The sequence below is a fragment of the Taudactylus pleione genome, unplaced genomic scaffold (genome assembly GCF_031769625.1).
Source record: "Taudactylus pleione unplaced genomic scaffold, aTauple2 ptg000214l, whole genome shotgun sequence".
NCBI lineage: Eukaryota > Metazoa > Chordata > Amphibia > Anura > Myobatrachidae > Taudactylus > Taudactylus pleione.
This window is the reverse complement of record NW_028284616.1, coordinates 2876599-2896681: the sequence shown is the minus strand read 5'-3', so window position 1 is coordinate 2896681 and position 20083 is coordinate 2876599. Positions and strand designations below refer to the sequence as shown.

General features: G+C 42.9%; 1 protein-coding gene across 2 annotated transcripts in view; it reads right to left on the bottom strand.

Annotated features, from left to right (window-relative positions):
* The window catches only part of SLC49A3 (solute carrier family 49 member 3), a 66279-nt gene extending 52719 nt beyond the window's left edge, over nt 1–13560 (bottom strand). For both annotated transcript variants that reach the window (XM_088478397.1, XM_088478398.1), the window contains exon 1: nt 13088–13560. In XM_088478397.1, coding sequence (XP_088334523.1) covers nt 13088–13270 — 183 coding nt within the window. In that variant the 5' untranslated portion in view covers nt 13271–13560. The remainder of the gene's footprint in view (nt 1–13087) is intronic.
* Nucleotides 13561–20083: the final 6523 nt, after the last annotated feature.

Below are 20083 nucleotides of genomic sequence, written 5' to 3'. Positions count from 1 at the left end.
TCAGGTGTGCACACTATGCGATCCGCACAATATATTGTTCTGATACGCATCGGAACGATATATCGTGCAATGGATCTCATAGTGTGTACCCAGCTTAATGGTGCATACACACGGCCAGATATGTCAGATGCACGATTGAACGATTTGAATGATTTTACCAATGATTTGAACGATTTTACCAATGATTTGAACGATTGAACAATTTCAAACAGTATTCAAATTAATGGAATCGTCCATATCTGACTGCAAACACATCAGATGTCAGATATCGTTATCTGACAAACGGGAACGCGCATTGTTCATCGTTGCAGTTACACATGTCAGATTTTCTTTCAGCTATGAATGATTGAATGATTTTTACAATCGTTATTGTTCAGATCTGACAGAAAATCTGACCGTGTATATGCACCATTAGGATTATTTATGAACTAAAAAAAAAAAGCACGCTCACAATGTTTCATTAAGTGACACGGTCAATAAAATTAAAACAAACAAAATAGTAAAAGAAAAACTTAAATGTTTACGTTATGAAGAGTAGTGAAAAAGATTGCGAAGCATGTGCATTTCCAGGTAAACGTTATCTAACTGTTCACAGTAAATCATTCTGGGTATACCTGAAAATGCACACGTTCAGAGAAACTTCTCTTCAAAGGCCAAACTTCGAAAACTTTTTCACCACTCTTCAATAATTCCAACTTTCAAGTTTTCCTTCTAATTTGCTTGTTTTTTTATTTACAGTGCAGCAAAAAGTATTTAGCATTTACTGAGTACCCACTCTTTAACATTTTGTTCAAATTCTGAAGTTAAAATAGATTAAATTAGGATTTTTTGGTACTGATCAAGAAAGTATTGGTTACCATGTGATGCGAGAATAAATATCACAAAATCTATAAACTTAAAAACAGAAGTATTCAACTTTAAGAGTATTCCTATCCCTTGTGACTGCAAGCTCAAATGTTCACCAGTGCATTACACTACATTATCTCAATTGTTACAGTTAGTTAATTGACTCCACCTGTGAAATTAGTAAGTCACCTGGGGCGGGATGCACTAAATGGAAAATGCAGTAAAACCCCTGTTTACCACATTTTCCGTATGCATCATTGTCCTGGCCGCCGGGCTCCGATGCGGAGGGCATCGCGCTGTCTATGACGGATCCGATCGGATCCCTCCCAGCATGCCCCGCGGCCACCGCGTCCCTCTGCGCATGCGCAGATGGACTCTCGGGTCATAAAACCGGAAGTCCACAAAGCGGCAGAGATCGCAAAGGACAGCTCTTATCGGAAGAGCTGTCCTTTGCTGTACAGATCGCATATGTTAGTGCATATGCGATCTGTACAACTGCGGTATCCGGCGGTAAGTTTTGCACTCTGTTAGTGCATCTCGTCCCTATTGTAAATTCTTTTGGAAATACCTATAATTTCTCTATTGTATTCAAGAAAATGACAGAATCAAATTGGTTGCTATGTACAACACCTCCACTTGTCTGTTTTAGAAGCTTTAGTAAATCTATACCTTAGCAATCTAGGAAATAGTGGTTTTCTAGAGGTAAAATCCAGTTGTAATAATTTACCTACTGCACATGGGTACATAACAGGCTAGGATATGGCTCTTGAATCAGTAAAGGAGGCTTTACAAGAAAAAAAAGGTCCAGAAAGGCATCTGTCACAGATTTGGACTGGAACAGAGTCACAGGAATTGAGTAGATCAGCAGACGTGACCTTGAAAACAATGGGGCTGAGTAAGTTGACAAGATGACATCAACCAGTTGTTCTACAAGATTCACCACAAAGCCAGTCATGGGTACCAGCTATGGACAGTAGTGAGAGTTGTGCACATTTTCTCCCTGATGCAAGGCCAATAACAACATGCGTTATATATACACATGTTGATATTGGCTTTTTTTGCACACCTTTTATTGTACCAGCAGAGGGTGGCGGTAGGCTAGGAGGGTTAAAATAAGAGATGAGTGTAACCCTGGGTGTTGCAGTGCTAGTAGTGGACCTGTCTAAAGCCTGGTTAGGTGCTTTTGGGCCAGATGTACTAAGGTCTGAAAAGTGATAAACAGGAGAGTGATAAACCACCACCCAATGAGCTCCCAACTGTCATGTTACAGGCACAGCCTGTAATATGACAGTTGGGACCTGAGTGGCTGGTCATTTATCACTCTACACTTTATGGGGGAGATGTACTAAGGTCTGAAAAGTGATAAAGTGTATACGTATTATTCAGCCCTGAGTAAATTCACCAACAAAACATGTTAGCTGTAGAAGAGAAGATGCCAAACAAAAGAAACTCATTTATACAGGTGAATTACAATATAAGTATATTGTTTGCATAATTCAAAATATCAATTAATGCAACATTATCTGTTTTTTAAGCTAAAAAAAAGGGAAGATGAAACTTACCATGGTGACTTTAAAGCAGCATGACAAATAGTTTACACGCTAGTCTCAACAGAAGAAATTAACAGAAAAGTTGGCTATTTGGCTAATACAATAAATATTTCATATATGGCTAATTTCAGAGGATAGCAATAGACTTCCTCCATAAAAAAACACAAACATATGTTTCACAGTTCCACAGCAAAGATTAGACTCTACTTTGAGACATCAATGAGCTAAATTTTACCTAAATACATAAAGAGCCATTTGTTTAGTTTAATGTTAGAAACACAGTATTAAATTAAAAAAAGTGATATTTCTACAGTAGATTAAAAAATCTGCTCAATTTACAAGTAGCACTTGTAATCAGAGAGCACTTTACTCACTTTCGGAAGTGGGAAATATAAACGGTATCGGATCAATTATGGTTTTCTATGCAGGAAGCTCAACAAACCATACATATAAAAGGCACATATAAATAATTGCAGTTAAATATATAAGAGGGAAATGTTTAGGCCTAAGTGCAGTTGCGATGTTGAATAGCTCCAGGAAGAAGGTCTAAAGGTGCCCATACACGCTGCGATTTGCATAAGATGCGATCTCGTATACGATTCCCTTGAAAATTGTTCCCTTGAAATTCTTTACGATTTGTGCCAACAAATGGTACGATTGTACAAACGAGCATACGATTAGATGTGTCATAAAGCGTGTGCAAATCAGTTACGATATATCGTATGCAGCAAACAACCTCACAATGCATCTGCTGGAATCTCAATAGGGAAGGGCTTATCTAGGGGGTATAAAAGGCAGCATCCATTTTAGATCTGGGCACACTCTGCTCTGTGACTAGTGATGGATTCCTATCGCTATAAGCTTCTGCTAGTCTATGGCTATTTGAAGCTGAAAGGTGACGGAGCTGAGGAAAGGAGGAGGATGAAGTCTTGCTGGACTAAGGAGTGGCTGATGAGGAGGAAGACTCGCTCCCATATGCCCCTGTTGACGGAGATTAGGGAGAATAACCCAGACGATTACCGCAATTACCTGCGTATGGATTATGCCACCTTCCAGGAGTTGCTGTGTCTGGTGACCCCCTATATCCAGGCAGGACACCAGCATGAGGAGGGCCATCCTGGCTGAGGAGAGGCTCACTGCTAGCCTGAGGTACCTGGCTACAGGAAGTTTGGGACCCTCATTTCCTCCCAGGCTTTGGGATGCATCATCCTAGACACCTGTGATGCCATTGTCAATGTCCTGAAGTTCCACTACTTTAAGGTGAGTAAAAACACTACACTTTTTTTCTGGTGAAAGAAAATGTTTTTTAATTTTTTTTTCACACTGAGGGAAAAACTCAACCAACATGGCTGTAAATATCAATAAATGTATTTTTTACTTAAAAGCAAAACCAACATGGCTGTTTTTTTTAATATTTACCAAAACCAACATGGTTTTAAAAATTGGCTTCAACAAGTTTTATCTCTCCCAATAGCTAGGCAGCTGCATGGTATACAGTGTGCCAAACGACGGATTGAATAGGCCAAGAAGCACATGGCACAAGTACAGATTGAGGCCCCGGCATTCCGCAATCATATACCATGCAGTAGACAATCTGGGATGCCACTCCTAAGGCGTACTAAAATCAAACGCTCAAAGCACTTCATAATTAATGAAATAAGAGCAATAGGGCGAAAATCATTTAAACCAGAAATGGACATAGTTTTAGGGACTGGAATAATTGTGGTAGTCTTAAAACAACCCGGAACAAATTAAATGCCTGATAATTGATCAGCGAACTCACGCAAAACCTTGCCGGGAATACAATCAGGACCAGCAGCCTTCCTAGAACTGGTTCCCCGCAGGCAAGACCTAACATCGGCCTCATCCAAGATCCAAGAACCCCCTGGATTATTAATCGGGATAGCACAGATATTATCCACAACATCAAACCTAGCTTAAAACTTATTAAATTCGTCAGCTGAAGGGCCACCCACCTTGGGACCACCTGAATTAGAAGCTTTGTAGTCGGTTAAGTGCTTAATTCCCTTCCACAGGGATCTAGAATCACCAGATTCACTAAAGTGACACTCTATCCTATCAGAATAGGCCTTCTTAGCCAGTCCAATGCCCTTCTTCAAGTCAGACCGGGCAATGGAATATGCTAAACAATCCCCAGATTTGAAGGCGAGGTCTCTAGCTCTCAACAAAGAACGTACATCGCCATTCATCCAAGGTTTATCATTGGGGAACAAACGTATAGCCTTTCTGAATGTTACACTTTCTATACAACAGTTCAAATACAGTAGAACCATCGAGGCTAACTGATCCACATTAATATCAGAACCCAGCCTAGCTTCCACTAAAAACAAATCCCACTCGGTACAATCCAAGCAACCCTGTAGTTTCAGTAAGGCCCCCTCAGGCCAAACAGTAATATTCTTGGTGACCGCACCACATCGCCTAATCAGAGAAAAATACTTAGGCACTAAAAAAAGAGAAGCATGATCAGACTGCCCTAAATGGGGACACAAACAAGTTTTATAGGCATTCTTAATATTAGTATAAATGTGGTCCAATATATTAGAACCACGCGTTGGTAACTAAACATTCTGATTTAATTTTGGAAAAACCACCTTCAAATTAGCCTGATTAAAATCTCCGGCAACAATAAAAGCACAATCCGGATATAAAGACAGTTGTTTTGAAAATAAATTAAACAAAATATCCAAAGCTACAGTGACGTTAGCCTGAGGCGGGATATATACTGCTGCTAACAAGACCACAGAAAATTATCGCGGTAAATAAAATGGCCTACATTTAAGTAGCATACACTCTACATCAGCTGTACACTGCGACTCAATCATAATAACATTTGTGCACCATTTATCATGGACATAAACACAGTCCACCACCTCTTTTCTTTCCGGACTCCAGGGTCCTATCGGCCCGGAACACAGGCCCTGATTCAGAGCCGGACGCTCTGACAGAACGCTCGCTCTGAATCCAGGCCGCTCGCATAGCTGTGGGTGACCACCCACAGCTGTAGCGAGCGGCCAAAATGATGGTCGCGATGGTCAAGACCATCGCGACCATCGGGCTTGTGACGAGACCCTTGCGGTAGGGTCGTGTCTGCCGCAAGCCCTGGAGTGCTTTTGGCTCTATCAGAGCCAAAAGCACTCCCACTGACATCACTAGTGATGTCAGTGGGGCCGGCCCCAGATGGTAGGCGTTTCCCTGGGAACGCTTCCGTCTGCACAGCCACTCCCCCGGCACGCCCACCAAAGGGGGCGTGCTGTCAATCACCATCGACAGCACGCCCCCTTTGGTGCGAGACCCATAACAACGGCTTGGCCGTCGTTATTCGGGTCTCGCGCATGCGCAGGACGGAGCCGCCTCCGTCGTGCGCACTTGGCCAACATCGACCCACTTGCGAGCGCTCGCGAGCGGGTCTGAATCAGGCCCAGAGTTCTTTCTGGTAGCTGGAAAGGATAATCCAAATCACTGTCACTCAGCCAGGTATATTAATATTAATATTAATAAAGAACAATTATTAAAAGACTGCTTGCAATTCAGTCTAAGTCTAATCTCATCCATTTTATTGAGGAGGAATCTGACATAGGCCAAAAATAAACTAGGGAGACAGGGATTGAAAGGATGAGACCTAAGACTCACCTGAATGCCAGCTCTCTTACCCCTTTTTGCCTCCTCTGCCTGCGAGGATGTCTCTGGTACAGTCCCTGGTTCCACTGCCAATACTGCCTCCACCACCGACCACCTCGACCTCCATTCCTATTCCAGTGTCTCCAGCTCTGCTCCTCCTGGCTGCCCGACTGTCTATTGCCTGTCTCCCCGGAGACAGCGGCATTGGCACCGGCGTCTTCAATAACGGCGCTATCCGGACCTCCCCGGAGCCAGTCACCTGCTGTGGAAGCCCACGCAGCAGGCTCTGCGCCGACAACGTGATCAAATCCGGACGATGGGAGGAAGGACCCCACCGAAGGACCCGCAAACGTGCCAGCCCTCATGGATCGCGGACCACGCAGCATCAACAGAGCCAGCCGAGGGTAGCAGATGCGACCGGAGCCTTCCTGGGGACATGCCTGGAACACAAGGAGGAGCAGCAGCAGCGGCCGGCAACCTCCCCAAACCCCGGCTGTGAGTACAGCAGTCGCAGCATACAGATGCGCCGCCATCTGCTATTGCAGACCAATAATAAAGGCTGAATGAAGGAGACCTTGTTGATACTGAAGGCAGAAACCTTCGTAAAACTATTTTATCGTTTTCAGCACACAACATATGTTAAGTAATGTAAAATAACTGGTATATCAACAAGTTTTATCTCTCCCAATAGCTAGGCAGGTGCATGGTATACGACGGATTGAATAGGCCAAGAAACATATGGCGCAAGTCCAGAATGAGGCCCTAGCATTCCCCAATCTGTCCTTGCACCATGCGTTTAGTGACCCTGTCCTATCCGCATCATCAGCACCGTATACCATGCAGTAGCTATTGGGAGAGATAAAACTTGTTGATAGTAAATTTAAAATATCTTTTTAAAAGTAAAAAAAAAATGGGGTTGCTCCTCTTCCTCCGCCAACATGGCTCTGTAAAGAACCTCAGAGGAGGATGTGGTTGGTGGGTTTGCGAGTAAGGTAAGTGGGGTGGGATGGGGTTGGCCTCGGTTGTGTGGCCTTGTAGCTTGGAGGAATTTCACCAACTGCGGAGGAGCCTTTGATGGCAAACATATCCACATTAACCCACCTGCCCACATTGGATCCTTTATTACAATTATATGGTTTTTTTTTAGTATAGTACTCATGGCGGTGGTGAACGCCAATTACGAGTTTCTTTTTGTTGATGTGGGCAAAAACGGCTGTGCTTCTGAAGGAGGGTCATTTAAACAAGCCCTCTTCTATGAGAGACTTAACACCAACCGTTTGAAGTTGCCAAATACAGTACAGAGGCAACAAAGCATGGCCTAAACTATGTTTTTGTGGCTGATGAGGCGTTTGCTCTCCATGAACACTTGCTGAAGCCATATGCGCAAAGGGGCCTGACGAAAGAAAAGCACATCTTCAATTATCGTCTATCCAAGGCACGGAGGATAGTAGAACACAACTTTGGCATTCTATGCAACCGTTTCTGAATTTTCCATACGGCTGTAAATCTACGTGTGGACAAAATAGATTCCGTCGTCTTGACCTGTTGTGTCCTCCACAATTACCTCCGAAAAACTTTGTCTATACAACAGAGGACAGTAGACACAGCTATAGCAGACGACCCGGACCATCCACAGGAGACATTGCAAATGCCCTCTGTGGCCCCATTTTCAGTTGTGGAGTCAACTGGGACTGTGCGGACTAAAAAGGTCAGGGAGCAATACCTGGCCTACTTTAATGGAGTGGGGGCAGTACCATTGCAGGAGGACCGTCTCTGCTAGTGTGATATGGACAATTGTGTACTACTGAACCTTTAAAAAACATTTGGCATGGTGTGTATGCACTTTGTCTGTACTTACTACATCCAAAGAAGAATGAAGCGGTGTCCTCTTGCTGCTTCCCAGGGACATTCTCCACCATAAGCACTTGGGGAGCTCTCTGCGGCTCCTGCCCGTGCAGGAACTTGAGAAGGTCAAAGTACCACAGGTTACTGGTGTAGACCTCATCGGACCCCGCTCTAGATGCCCACGACTAGTGCTGCCTTTTATTTAACGTAAACCGTATGCAAATTTTGTATTTTGGCTTTCACCCACTTCAGTGAAGCTTCGTCGTGGAATGACTTGCTAAAAGTTACAAGTTATTAAATTGTAGCAGCTCTCTTGTATTTATTGCTGTAGTTGGGCCCCTTGATTTGCCACAGACATACGTGGGCGCGATAGCACTCGAGAAACCCTGCCACAACTTGGCGCTCTCTTGTACTGGTCCTTTCTGTGGAAAAATAGGGAAAAAAAAGTTAAATATTTTAACAGTTTAATTATTTTAATTAGCTGATCTGTTTTGAATGTGTTCTAAATAAATTTTTAAACCGGTGTCAGTTTGTTTTCATAGTACTTTTTTTTCAGAAACAATTGGGAGACAACTTGCATTGTCCTACACTGTCATAACATTGGCTGGGGGAGTGGGTACATTGCAGGTGTGGTGGATATTAACCACTGATGGGCTAGTACGTTGGTCGCATAGGATACATTGCAGGTGTGGCGGATATTAAACATTGATGGGTTAGTATGTTGGTAGGGTACATTGTGGGTGCAGTGGATATTAACCATTGATGGGCTAGTACGTTGGTGACATAGGGTACATTGGGTGTGCAGAGGTTAAAATACACATAGGGGGTGCAGTGGTTATAATACTCATTGTGGGCAGTGGTTAAAATACACATGGGGTGCAGTGGTTAATAGGCATTGGGGTGGAAGAGGTTAATACGCATTGGGGTGGAAGAGGTTATGCATAGGTGGGGCAGGGGTTAATGTGCACTGTGGGGGCATGGTTATTATGCATTGGTGGGGTAGGGGTTTATACGCATTGGGGGTGCAGTGGTTACTATGCATTGGGGTGCAGTGGTTAGTATGCATTAGTGGTGCAGGGCATTGTAGGTGCAGGGGTGCATTGGTGGTTCAGGGTGTACATAGAATACAGGTGATCACTCACTTTTTAATGCACAAGTCTCCGCAAGACACGATGCTGCTGCTGCTTCCACTTCTCCCGTCGTCTGTCACAAATTGGAGGAGGTGAGTGGCCAGGGACATCATAAATCGCACATCGCAATCGTACATCAAGCAAAACACCGTACCATGTGTGGCATATCCTACATGATAGGTTGAAATCTTACTGCAGGCCCAGTTGATCTGCGATGCCGATACACGACGTCAGGAACGCACATCGCCATTGTAAAGGAATACGGCACTTTTTACACGACTGGTCGTCACGAATGATCGAAAACGGCCAAATTGTGTAAAAAAAACAAAAAAAAACGCACAGTGTATAGGCACCTTAAGAGCTATTCAATTCACCAACTTAAGTGTTTCTAGCTAGATTTAACTGCGCTAAGTCAGACTAGTAGCACTTAAGTCGGAAAGTGCCGGTTCTCGCGACTAAAGCAGAGTTTTTAGTGGCTAGAACCGTCATTTTCTGACATATGTACCAGCCAGGATGCGGTTAGCACCCGCTAAGCTGTAAAACAGCAGCGCGGTCGGCACTTTAGTCAGATTTCAGCTCTCCCCTTTTATTTAAATATTTATATTGAGTAAAATAAAATAGGGTGACTTCCACAAATAGCCCAACATAAAACCACATCTAGTATAATTTCTCCAAGAAAACAGGGAGAGATTTGTGTTTAGCACATTAATTGACTGTTTAATTACCATATATATGTCAGGGGGAAAAAAGATTTGTGTGCTATAACCCTTGTTCTGTGTGGTAAATACACTGCTTTCCTATATTAGGAATTTAGCACATTGCTGACTATGGGGGGTATTCTATTCGGCACACCGGAGCTATTCAATTAGCACGAATAAGTCTGCAGAAAAAAACACGAAACGGGCTCACGCACGGGGGAAAAGCCCATAGTTTACGCGGAATCAGTGGGTTTCCGCATTTGAAACGCACTTTTAATTGAATAGCCTTGCCCCCCGCCGCGGGGATTTTTGCTGGCAAATAGTTGCTTGTAAACCCAGCGGCTAATTGATATGAGCAGATTGAATTGAATCATTGCTTAACTAATATATAAACATGTTTAAGTAAATTTTTTCTTACATGTGGCAGGTTGCAATATACATCATAATAGATACAAATGGACAATATTATAAGTGAAATATATGAAAAAATAGCATCCTCATGTAAATAATAAATTGCTAAATTGCACAATGCCATAAACCTAAAATTCTATGGTCACAGAAGCATGGAGTTGCATTAATCAATTGATATCCCTTTTCCATTAAAATTCTGGCTCCAGCTCAGGACACTGAACTTGTGTTTCAACCGTGTCACAGCGGCTTGAACCATGTTTTCAACGCAGTCTGAGTCAGTTAGTTGGCGGAACAGCAATCACGCTCTGATGGAAGGTCCCTTGGAGTGGTAAAGAAAATTACCGGAGGCTTTATTACTCTCCGTTCGACCGATATCCACTTTCAAATGAAATAAAAGTCCAGGAGTCTGGTTCAGGTCACAAAAAGTCCACTGCGCGTTTCAATATATTCCAGGAGAGTTGGGATGCTCTACAACTATTAGGGAAGCCATTGCTGGCAGGATCCAGTTTACCTTACATCCAAGCAGGGATTTTGCTATTGCACTGATCAATAAATAGTTTGATTTGGTCCTGGACCACCAACCCATGGCACCCCTGCAAGAGACCTGAGGCACCCCAGGGTGCCATGGCACCCAGTTTGAAAAAACACTGCCATGGGGTATAAGAAGCATGAAACTGATATAATGTACATTTTATGTTGATGCTTATTGTAGCAATACAGAAAGACCCTACAAAGCAACTTACTGTGCCATGACGGGAATTCCACTTTCCTGTGAGAGGTTTTTCATCGTCACTGGTAGACTGATGCTGACAGCAAAAGATTACAGTGATCTCTGCATGCGCAGATAAAATCTGCGGCAAGTGCATATGTATTTGACATAGCAGGGATCCAGCAAATCCTTTCCAGCTTTGCTGGTACCTATTGCCAGGACCAGGCATAGCTGCAGACTGTGTCAAATTTGTTGGTACCCTTCCACACACAAAGAAAATATACATATCTTTTTCTGAAATAATCTGAAACTGAGAAAATAATTGCCATTCATCATTTATTCCATATTTAATAGAAATCAGACTTTGCATTTGCTTTCACCCAACATTTTATATAATAAAACTGATAAAAAGGCATGGAGAAAAATAATGGGAGCCCTTAACCTTGTACAACCTTTAGAGGCAATAACTGCAATCAAGGGATTTATTTAGCTCTCCATAGAAGTCTTTGTGGATTGTGTTACAGTAAGTGGCAGATAGAACACTCCGCAAGAAAAATCAGTGATAACTCTGTGGGTTACCCCTTGGTAAATTGGGAGAAGCTGATGTAAACCCTGTCTCCAGTGAATACAGCAGAGAAAGGGCTTATGTCAGCTTCAAAAGTAGACCCATAAATCCGTTTTTTTTGCTGGAGATACTGTAGGTATTTTTGCCTTCTAATAAATCGTTCCATACGGTTTAAAAAAGTACACCTGTTAAGCTGCATACAAACACAACGAATTTGTTACCAACGATTTTCGGAACGATTTTCTGTCAGATTATCTGTCAGATTTTTTTAAAGTGTAATGGAGCATACACACGGTCAGATATGTCAGATTTGTCAGATCTGTCAGATGAACGATTTAACGATTTGACCAAAGATTTGAACGATTTGAACGATTGAACGATTTTTGAGTGCATTAAAATGAATGGAATCGTCCAAGTCTGACTGCAAACCCATCAGATGTCAGATATCGTTATCTGACCATCGGGAATGCGCATCATTCATCTGACAGATCTGACAGATGTGTCAGATATTGGAGCATACACACGGTCAGATTTGTCATATCTGTCAGATGAACGATTGAACGATTTGAACGATTTTACCAAAGATTTGAACGATTTGAACGATTTTTGACTGCATTAAAATGAATGAAATCGTCCAAGTCTGACTGCAAACACATCAGATTTCAGATAACGTTATCTGACCATCGGGAACGCGCATCGTTCATCGTCCATCGTTCAGGCATGTCAGATATGTCAGATTTTCCTTCAGATATGAACGATTGTTTAAATCGTTAGCGTTCAGATCTGAAGAAAAATCTGACCGTGTGTATGCTTAAGGTGCATACACAGGGTCAGATTTTTCCTTCAGATCTGAACGATAACGATTTAAAATATCAGATCTGGCAGATGAACGATTTGAACGATGGTCAGATAACGATATCTGACATCTGATGTGTTTGCAGTCAGACTTGGACGATTCCATTCATTTTAATGCAGTCAAAAATCGTTCAAATCTTTGGTCAAATCGTTCAATCGTTCATCTGACAGCTCTGATAAATCTGACCGTGTGTATGCTCGTTAATGAACGATTTTTTTGAACTACAAACGATTTTTGCATATTCCCTTAATGAAAATCGTTCAGTTGACAAGTGTGACTGAACTACAAACGTGAACGCGCATGAACGATAGTCGTTCATCGTTTGACTCAGAAAGTGAACGATTTTTTCAAACAATTATCGTTAAACGATATTGTTTAACGATAATAGTTCAAAAAATCGTTGTGTGTGTATGCAGCTTTAAACAGAAGAATAATGTTATTAATGATCTCCTCTGTAACAAGCAGCGCTTCAGTATTTCAACATGTCATTTTTTTTTTAAATGGCACAAAAAATGTTTGCATAAGAAACTGCTACTAATATATAAAATCACATATCGTATACAATATATAGAAACTAAAAGCTGTGTGTATTTATATATATATATATATATATATATATATACACACACACATGTACACATACAGCAAGCAAGCAAGCATGAATGAAATCTACTTATAGGTGCGAAAAACACTTTCTGAAATGTAAAATATTCAGTTTATTTAATTAATAACTGATTTCACACATTATCATTTTCTGATTACACTAGTGAATGATAAGTGATTAGTGATACCGGGATGAAGGTGCCTGGCACCGTATAGAGCCATCAGGACCTACCATTGCATTGGAGCAGTTGATCAGACACACCACTGCCAAGTAGAACCACCTTCTCCTGTATACCCGGTACAGTCTGAGCCTGCTGAGAGTTTGGCACCTCTCGGAGTCAGGCTCCAGCTCACCGTCCTGTATGAGAGGGGCATCATCCTGCACTGCGTCCCCGGAGATCTCAGGCTCAGCCATGTCCCTGTGATCTGTGTCACTGCTTCCCACGAGCCATGCGCAGCCAGAGCAGTCTAATGCTCAATGTAGTCTCTGTCCCGGTACAACAAAACAGCAGTGTGTGCACCAGTCACTACATGCCGCCATAGACACAGCACTGGCTCCTGTTCTGTATTATATCTAAGCGTGCACTGCCACTGGCAGAGGCCACTCCCTCGGTGTTTGTCTACAGTAACAGCCCGAATAGGAACAGGAAACTCCGAATACTGAAATGACTGTGTGCATAACAAGTAATGTACTGCAGGAGTCTCATGACACTGACTTGGTAAAGTCCCACTCCTCCCCCTCGGCCCTGCAGTAACTGGAGATTAAGAACGATAAAACAATTGCAGGATAAGGACCTGATAGTGTATATATAATTTCCTTGCAGCAATACAGAGCTCTGACAGGCACACAGGGACAGATTGTAGTGCACTGTGGGATATGGAATGCATGCATGGTTTCAGGGCCGGATTAAGGTCTGTGGGGGGCCCCTGGGCGACAAACATGTGGGGGCCTCTATAAATAAAATGATAAAAATTATATGTATATTTTACTTACACGCACACATACACACACTCTCTCTCTTAAGAGAGGAGGGGGCCCGTGTGCACTCCCCGTGCTGGGCCCCTTCCTCTCTCCCTGGTGGCCGGCAGCCGACTAACGCGGCTGGCTACCCACCGGAGCATTAGTAGACTCCAGGCACTAGAGTGTGACCGGTCCCCGGAGTCTACTGCGACATGCGCAGAACACCGGAAAAATGGCCAGGACGGACATTTTCCGGTGTTCTGAGCAGCGCTGATCCAATATACACAATTGGTTTTACCTAATTGTTGTCTCTGAGTGCCGTTATTCTACAGGTTATATATATATATATATATACATACATACACAGACATCTGGCTACCTGCCTGTCAGGGTCACTGCTGGTAGCCGCTTTACCACACCACATGGCCTGGGGAGACTGAAGGCATCCTTAGGATATTCTAGACGGTCACCACGCTGCCCTTACAGCACCCCGGAGCATCCTGAACAGGGGTTTCAGTGTGCCGGAACGGGGCGGAACTGCGTTCCGTCACTTCTATTTGAAGACTGCACCAGTTCCGCCTCCTCCGACCCACCTTAGCCCAGCGCCGCAGGGAGGCTACATTTGCCGGATGATGCTCAGATTTTGTTACCAGCGGGCGCCCGGCTCCCTTCCTGCAGCGCCAGCTGAAGGCTGGAGCTCACTCCTGAGCACCATTACTGGGGGCATTTCTATTGGGGTCATTATTCAGGGGGCACAACTACTAGGGGCACTACTACAGGGGGCATTACTACTAGTGGCACTACTATTGGGGGCACTATTACAGGAGGATTACTAATGAGGGCATTGCTTAGGGGGCACTACCACTACTGTGGGCTCTGCATAATGGGTACTGCCACTGTGGGCACTGCAGGGGCACTACCACTACTGGGGGCACTACCTCTACTGGGGGCACTGCACAAGGGGCACCACTACAGTGGGCATTATATGTAAGGGGCACTACTGCTGTGGGCATTGTATAAGAGGCACTACTGTGGACATTGGGCCTGATTCAGACCCAATCGCTATGCGCTCGCGAGCGGGTCGATGTTGGGCCACTGCGTATTCACATGCCGGCTCCGACGTGCGCATGCGCAAGATCCGGCTAGCGACGGGCGCTCCGTCGCTCCGGGTCTCGCACCAAAAGGGGGCGGCTGTCGATTTTGATCGACAGCTCGCACCGTTTTGGAGGCGTGGCGTGGGGGTGGCTTCACAAATGGAGGCGTTCCCATGTGAACGCCTGCCGTTTGTGGGCGGCCCCACTGACATCACCAGTGATGTCAGTGGGAGAGCTTCCGGCTCTATTAGAGCCAGAAGCTCTCTGGGTCTTGCGGCCTCGAGACCCTACCACAAGGGTCTCATCGCAAGCCCGATGGTCTTGACCATCGCGACCATCATCCTGGCTGCTCACAATAGCTGTGGGTGGTCATCCACAGCTATGTGAGTGGCCAGGAGGCCGCGCCAAAAAAAAACGCCCTGATTCAGAGCGAGCGCTCTTTCAGAGCGTCCGGCTCTGAATCAGGGCCATTGTGATTGAAAAAGCACCAGATGGGTGGGGGTGAGTTCCACCACTTCTCTAGGACTACTTTAAGCACTGATCCTGAACATTCACATTTCGGCAGTGATAACAGCATGTTACAATGGTGGTGGTCTTGAAAAAGAGGTTTTAAACATACTGAAACTTTGGCAGGATTTGCGTTACTGTGAAAGAACTGCAAGTATACTGCCCTTCATTGTTTATAATAACAGCTTGTGGACATTGGGCCTGATTCAGAGCCGGATGCTGTGACCAGAGCGCTCGCTCTGAATCAGGGCCCTCCTACCTAAAAATGAAGCGGCCTCCTGGCCGCTCGCATAGCTGTGGGTGACCACCCACAGCTTATGCGAGCGGCCAAAAAGATGGTCGCGATGGTCAAGACCGTCGCGACCATCGGGCTTGCGACGAGACCCTGTGGTAGGGTCTCGCTGCCGCAAGCCCAGGAGTGCTTTTGGCTCTATCAGAGCCAAAAGCACTCCCACTGACATCACTAGTCTTAATTAGGCCCATTGTTTGGGATATAAGTTTGAAAACTTGTTGAAGATATAGGGGCATATTCAATCAGATGCGAAAAGTCCCGTACGTTTCGCATGCCTTACTTTGCAGACTTCGCGTGTTTTAGCCGTGGAAACTTTTCATGCTCGCCCCCGCTATTTGCCGTATCCAATTCCAAAGGACGCGAAAACGCGTCCTTTGCAAAACTCAAAAAGGTGAAAAGTGCTTCCAGTTTTGGGGAAATCGGCCTGACACCCCCCAAAATATGCACTAACATTGGGGATGTGTATAGATGTCCCCGATCAGCCCCCCTGGAGCTAGTTGGGGTACTTAAGTGCTTTCAATTACCTCTATATAGCGTCTTTGCATAAGTGGTGAAGAATAGCATTTAGCAGGTTTTTTTTGGAGAAAATAACTAGTTCCAGCAAATTTGGAATACATGAAAATTGGTGCAAGCAAGTGTTAAACAGCATTAAAAACGCACGTTCAAGCACCTGCAATCAAATAAACACCTGCCCCCATACTTGCAGATCCCCCAAAAGCTTATTTCGATAGTTTTTTATGTTTGTACTCCAACATTGTACTTTTTCGCCCCCTTTTTCGAAGTCTTTTTTTTTGCTTTTTTTTTTTACGCAGTTATCTTTTGGGAGGCTGTCCAAAGGGTGCAGAGTGGTTTCCGCACCTTTGCACCCCATAACCGCAATTCTGCACTTGTGCAAGTGTTCCGTACGCTGCTTAGGGCAGAGATCCCCAGTTTTTTGATTCTTCTATATCCAGTGGAGCACCACCAAGCACCTATTGATTCACCCTGTTACGGAGCAAGTGGCACCTTGGTATAGTAATCATCCGGATGACCATGTATGCTTATGCATGCTGATGGGAGAGATTTGCAGCAATCACCAACTCGGGAATAGCGACAAGGCTTCTATGTAAGTCAGCAGTCAGGCTACTTAGCTATATCTCTTGGGAGACTAATATCCTCACGTCAGCTGTGTCGCCTCTGCCCTAAGCAGCATACGGAACACTTGCACTTGTGGTCTCCCAAGAAAATCCCCAACGCCACTTGTATTTTCAGTAGGACTGACATTGATTCCTATAAGGAGAACTTGACACTATTGTGCGGCATTGTCAGTGATACAATACGGACTCAGAATTCATTCCGGCAGCCCTGTATTGATACGAAGATATATCGCCATTTGTTTGGAAAAAGGAATACTTACTTATACAATTGATTTCTCAGTGCTATTGAGATATATGCAAATAGTTGTATTCAATTAACATCAAAGAGGAACTTCCATGCTGGTGAAATCAGACTATACAAGCTAATCACAAGTGGGCTTGCAATATATGTCTATTTGTGTGATGCTCAATATGCTTTTTTAAATATACACTGTTAATATTGTAACTGCAGCGGTCAATAAAAGAAAAGGGAAAGAATTGCAACCCCACAAAAACCACAAATATATATAGAGAGAAACCACGCTAGTATACAAAATAAAAATATTTAATAATATTCAGATCATGTTTGAAAAAATGTAAACATATAAAACAATGAGCACATGAAACAGTTATACATGCATGATTAAGATTTTATATTCGAGATATGTTATTTGTATATAAGTAATGACTAGCAATTTGGTTAAATATAAGCAATTAGATGTTTAAATATGTTTTATGAATAAAACTGTACATTTACCCATATAAGATCGAGTCTAGCTGAAATCATTCTGCCATTTCAGATTATTATTAGGCAATAAGCACAAAGTCTAATTTTCTTTGTTTTTCTGTCTATGGTTATATGGGGCAACTCCAGCCCATATAGGGACTTTGCAGCTGCTGTTAATGAATTGAGATTGAACTTTATAAATTATATTTTTGGCAAAAACGATCTATATTAGCGCTGTAGCCAGTCTTCTTTTTAAAGCCACTTTTATGTGAAACCCCAAAAGGGTTTGTTTTACAAAATGTTCTTGACTATTGTTATTATTATCATCATTATTAGTATTATTATGTGTTTTCACAGTTCCTTGATTGGTGTATTCATTCCTACCTATCTATATACTCTAAAATGTCGCTATTTAGCGTAATAAGTCGCACAAGAAATAATTACTCTTCAGACTTTGATTGTGTTTCCAAAGCACATAAAGATATTATTCACCAAAAGCAGATAGTTACACGCTGTGATCTAAATACAATTAGCGCAAACAAATTATACAATCACAAGGTACAGTCAATACATTACGCAGGCGCTCTGGATCCACATTTCCGGCATCAAAGGTGAAGCCTCCGTCAACAGAAAGAATATGATGACTCCCTAGCAGGTTCAGAGAGCTTGCATATAAACCCTTGCAGAGATAGGCAATACAATAGAACAATTTGGCACAATCCCATTGGTTCTTCTTCCTGGTTCTCCTGTTACGATGCAGTTCATAGGTCAGTTTGTATGATCACAGTCCAGCCTCTAACAGCTCTTTGTGTCTATTTTCCCACTGAAGAACAAGTCTAACCTGGCTGCATTACAGAGTACATTTTAATGCCTATCTCTCTATGATCCATCATTCCCAGACACATGTTGCGATTTCTTTGCCGATGGAACCGGAAGCCTGCAAATAAACAGTAGTTTAGAATGACACCAAACACTGTCTGCTTATCATGTACTAAACCTCAGATATCAAATAACATGTATTCCACAACATTGCTAATAATAAATAAAACCTTAAATATAAACCTTTATGCTTGGGAACCTTTTTATGTAAGTGTGCAGTGTGTAAATGTAAGGATATTGCGTATAGTCGCTAATTAATGTTGTACGTTTGTGTTTTGTGCTTTGATATATTTATGTTTTATTTAATGTGTGTATGCATGTAAGTCTATGTGTGTGTGTTATGCATGAAAGTCTATTTATGATGGATTTAATATATATATATATATATATATATCCCTCGCATTATCTATTTACATTGCTTGAACCAAATTCTAAGTTGCTTGAAGAGCAGGTTTATTTCTAAGTAGGGGGGGAGAAAGACCCACAGCTGTTTGTAGGTGCCACATCGTCTGATAGCTAATTCAAAAGTTTTCCCCTGCCTATTTAGCATACACTTGTCAGTACTTCTTAAGCAAACCTCCGACCATTGTTCCTAACTAAAATTCAATTGTGCATATCAATGTCTGGGTTATATTTCAATTGCCACAGCCATACTTGTCTGTATGCGGGGCTTCTCAATTTATATGTAAAACACTCACAGTATCCTGGTGTATATATTTCTTTTCTCAGACATGTATACAGAAGCTGTTTCTCATTACTAGCTAAACCCTGCATGAATATTGTGTTTGTCAGTGTGAGAGTGTTGTATATTATTCGCTATTGTTGTGCGAATGTGTGGCTACGTGCGCACACTGGGTGTGTGCGCACGCAATGGTGCGTCATGGATTGTACCAACATAAATTGGACAGTGGACAACCAAATCGTCCAATAACAGTTGACTTGCGGTCGCATGCAATTATTCGACTTCGACAGTCCACCCTTTGATAGCAAACAAGATGCTATCACAATTTTATCCTAGTTAGTCATGCATAATAAATTATTATCTAATGTCCTATACGGTATGACACAGTTAAGTCATTTAACTGTTAGTAATGCACCTCGGGAAAGGGTAAAACAACCCTTATACGCGCTCAGCAGATCTATACGGGACCATGGCAGGATGTGGGATCTCATCGAACCTATAAGAGTGGAGTGGATGAAATGGAGACTACATTAACTAGGATGTTTAAAGGAACATTTGCAATATTTTATCATACATGACCAATCCTAAGCAATCACCTGATTGTACACTCTAGTCCAGGATTGTAATACAGTGTGTTATTTACCTTGGTATCCATATTAATGCTACTAACCACCATCATGATTTAATTCTCCCTGTTAGTTTTAGAAGTACCTTTTCCGCACTTCATCACAGTAGGAACACACCTGACACATAAGCCAATTACTAAGATGACAACCACTATGAGAATCAGGAGTTTACCTATACTAGCAACCAACTCCTGGACCCACTTTCCTAGACCGGAGAACCATTTTACGGGGTTCAAACAAGAGAACCACTCTTTTACCTTTTCCTCTACTTCAGCCACTGAAGCATTATGGTTCTTATGAAATTCCCATTTCAGCTGCAGAATCTCATCCATCTTCTGGTCTATC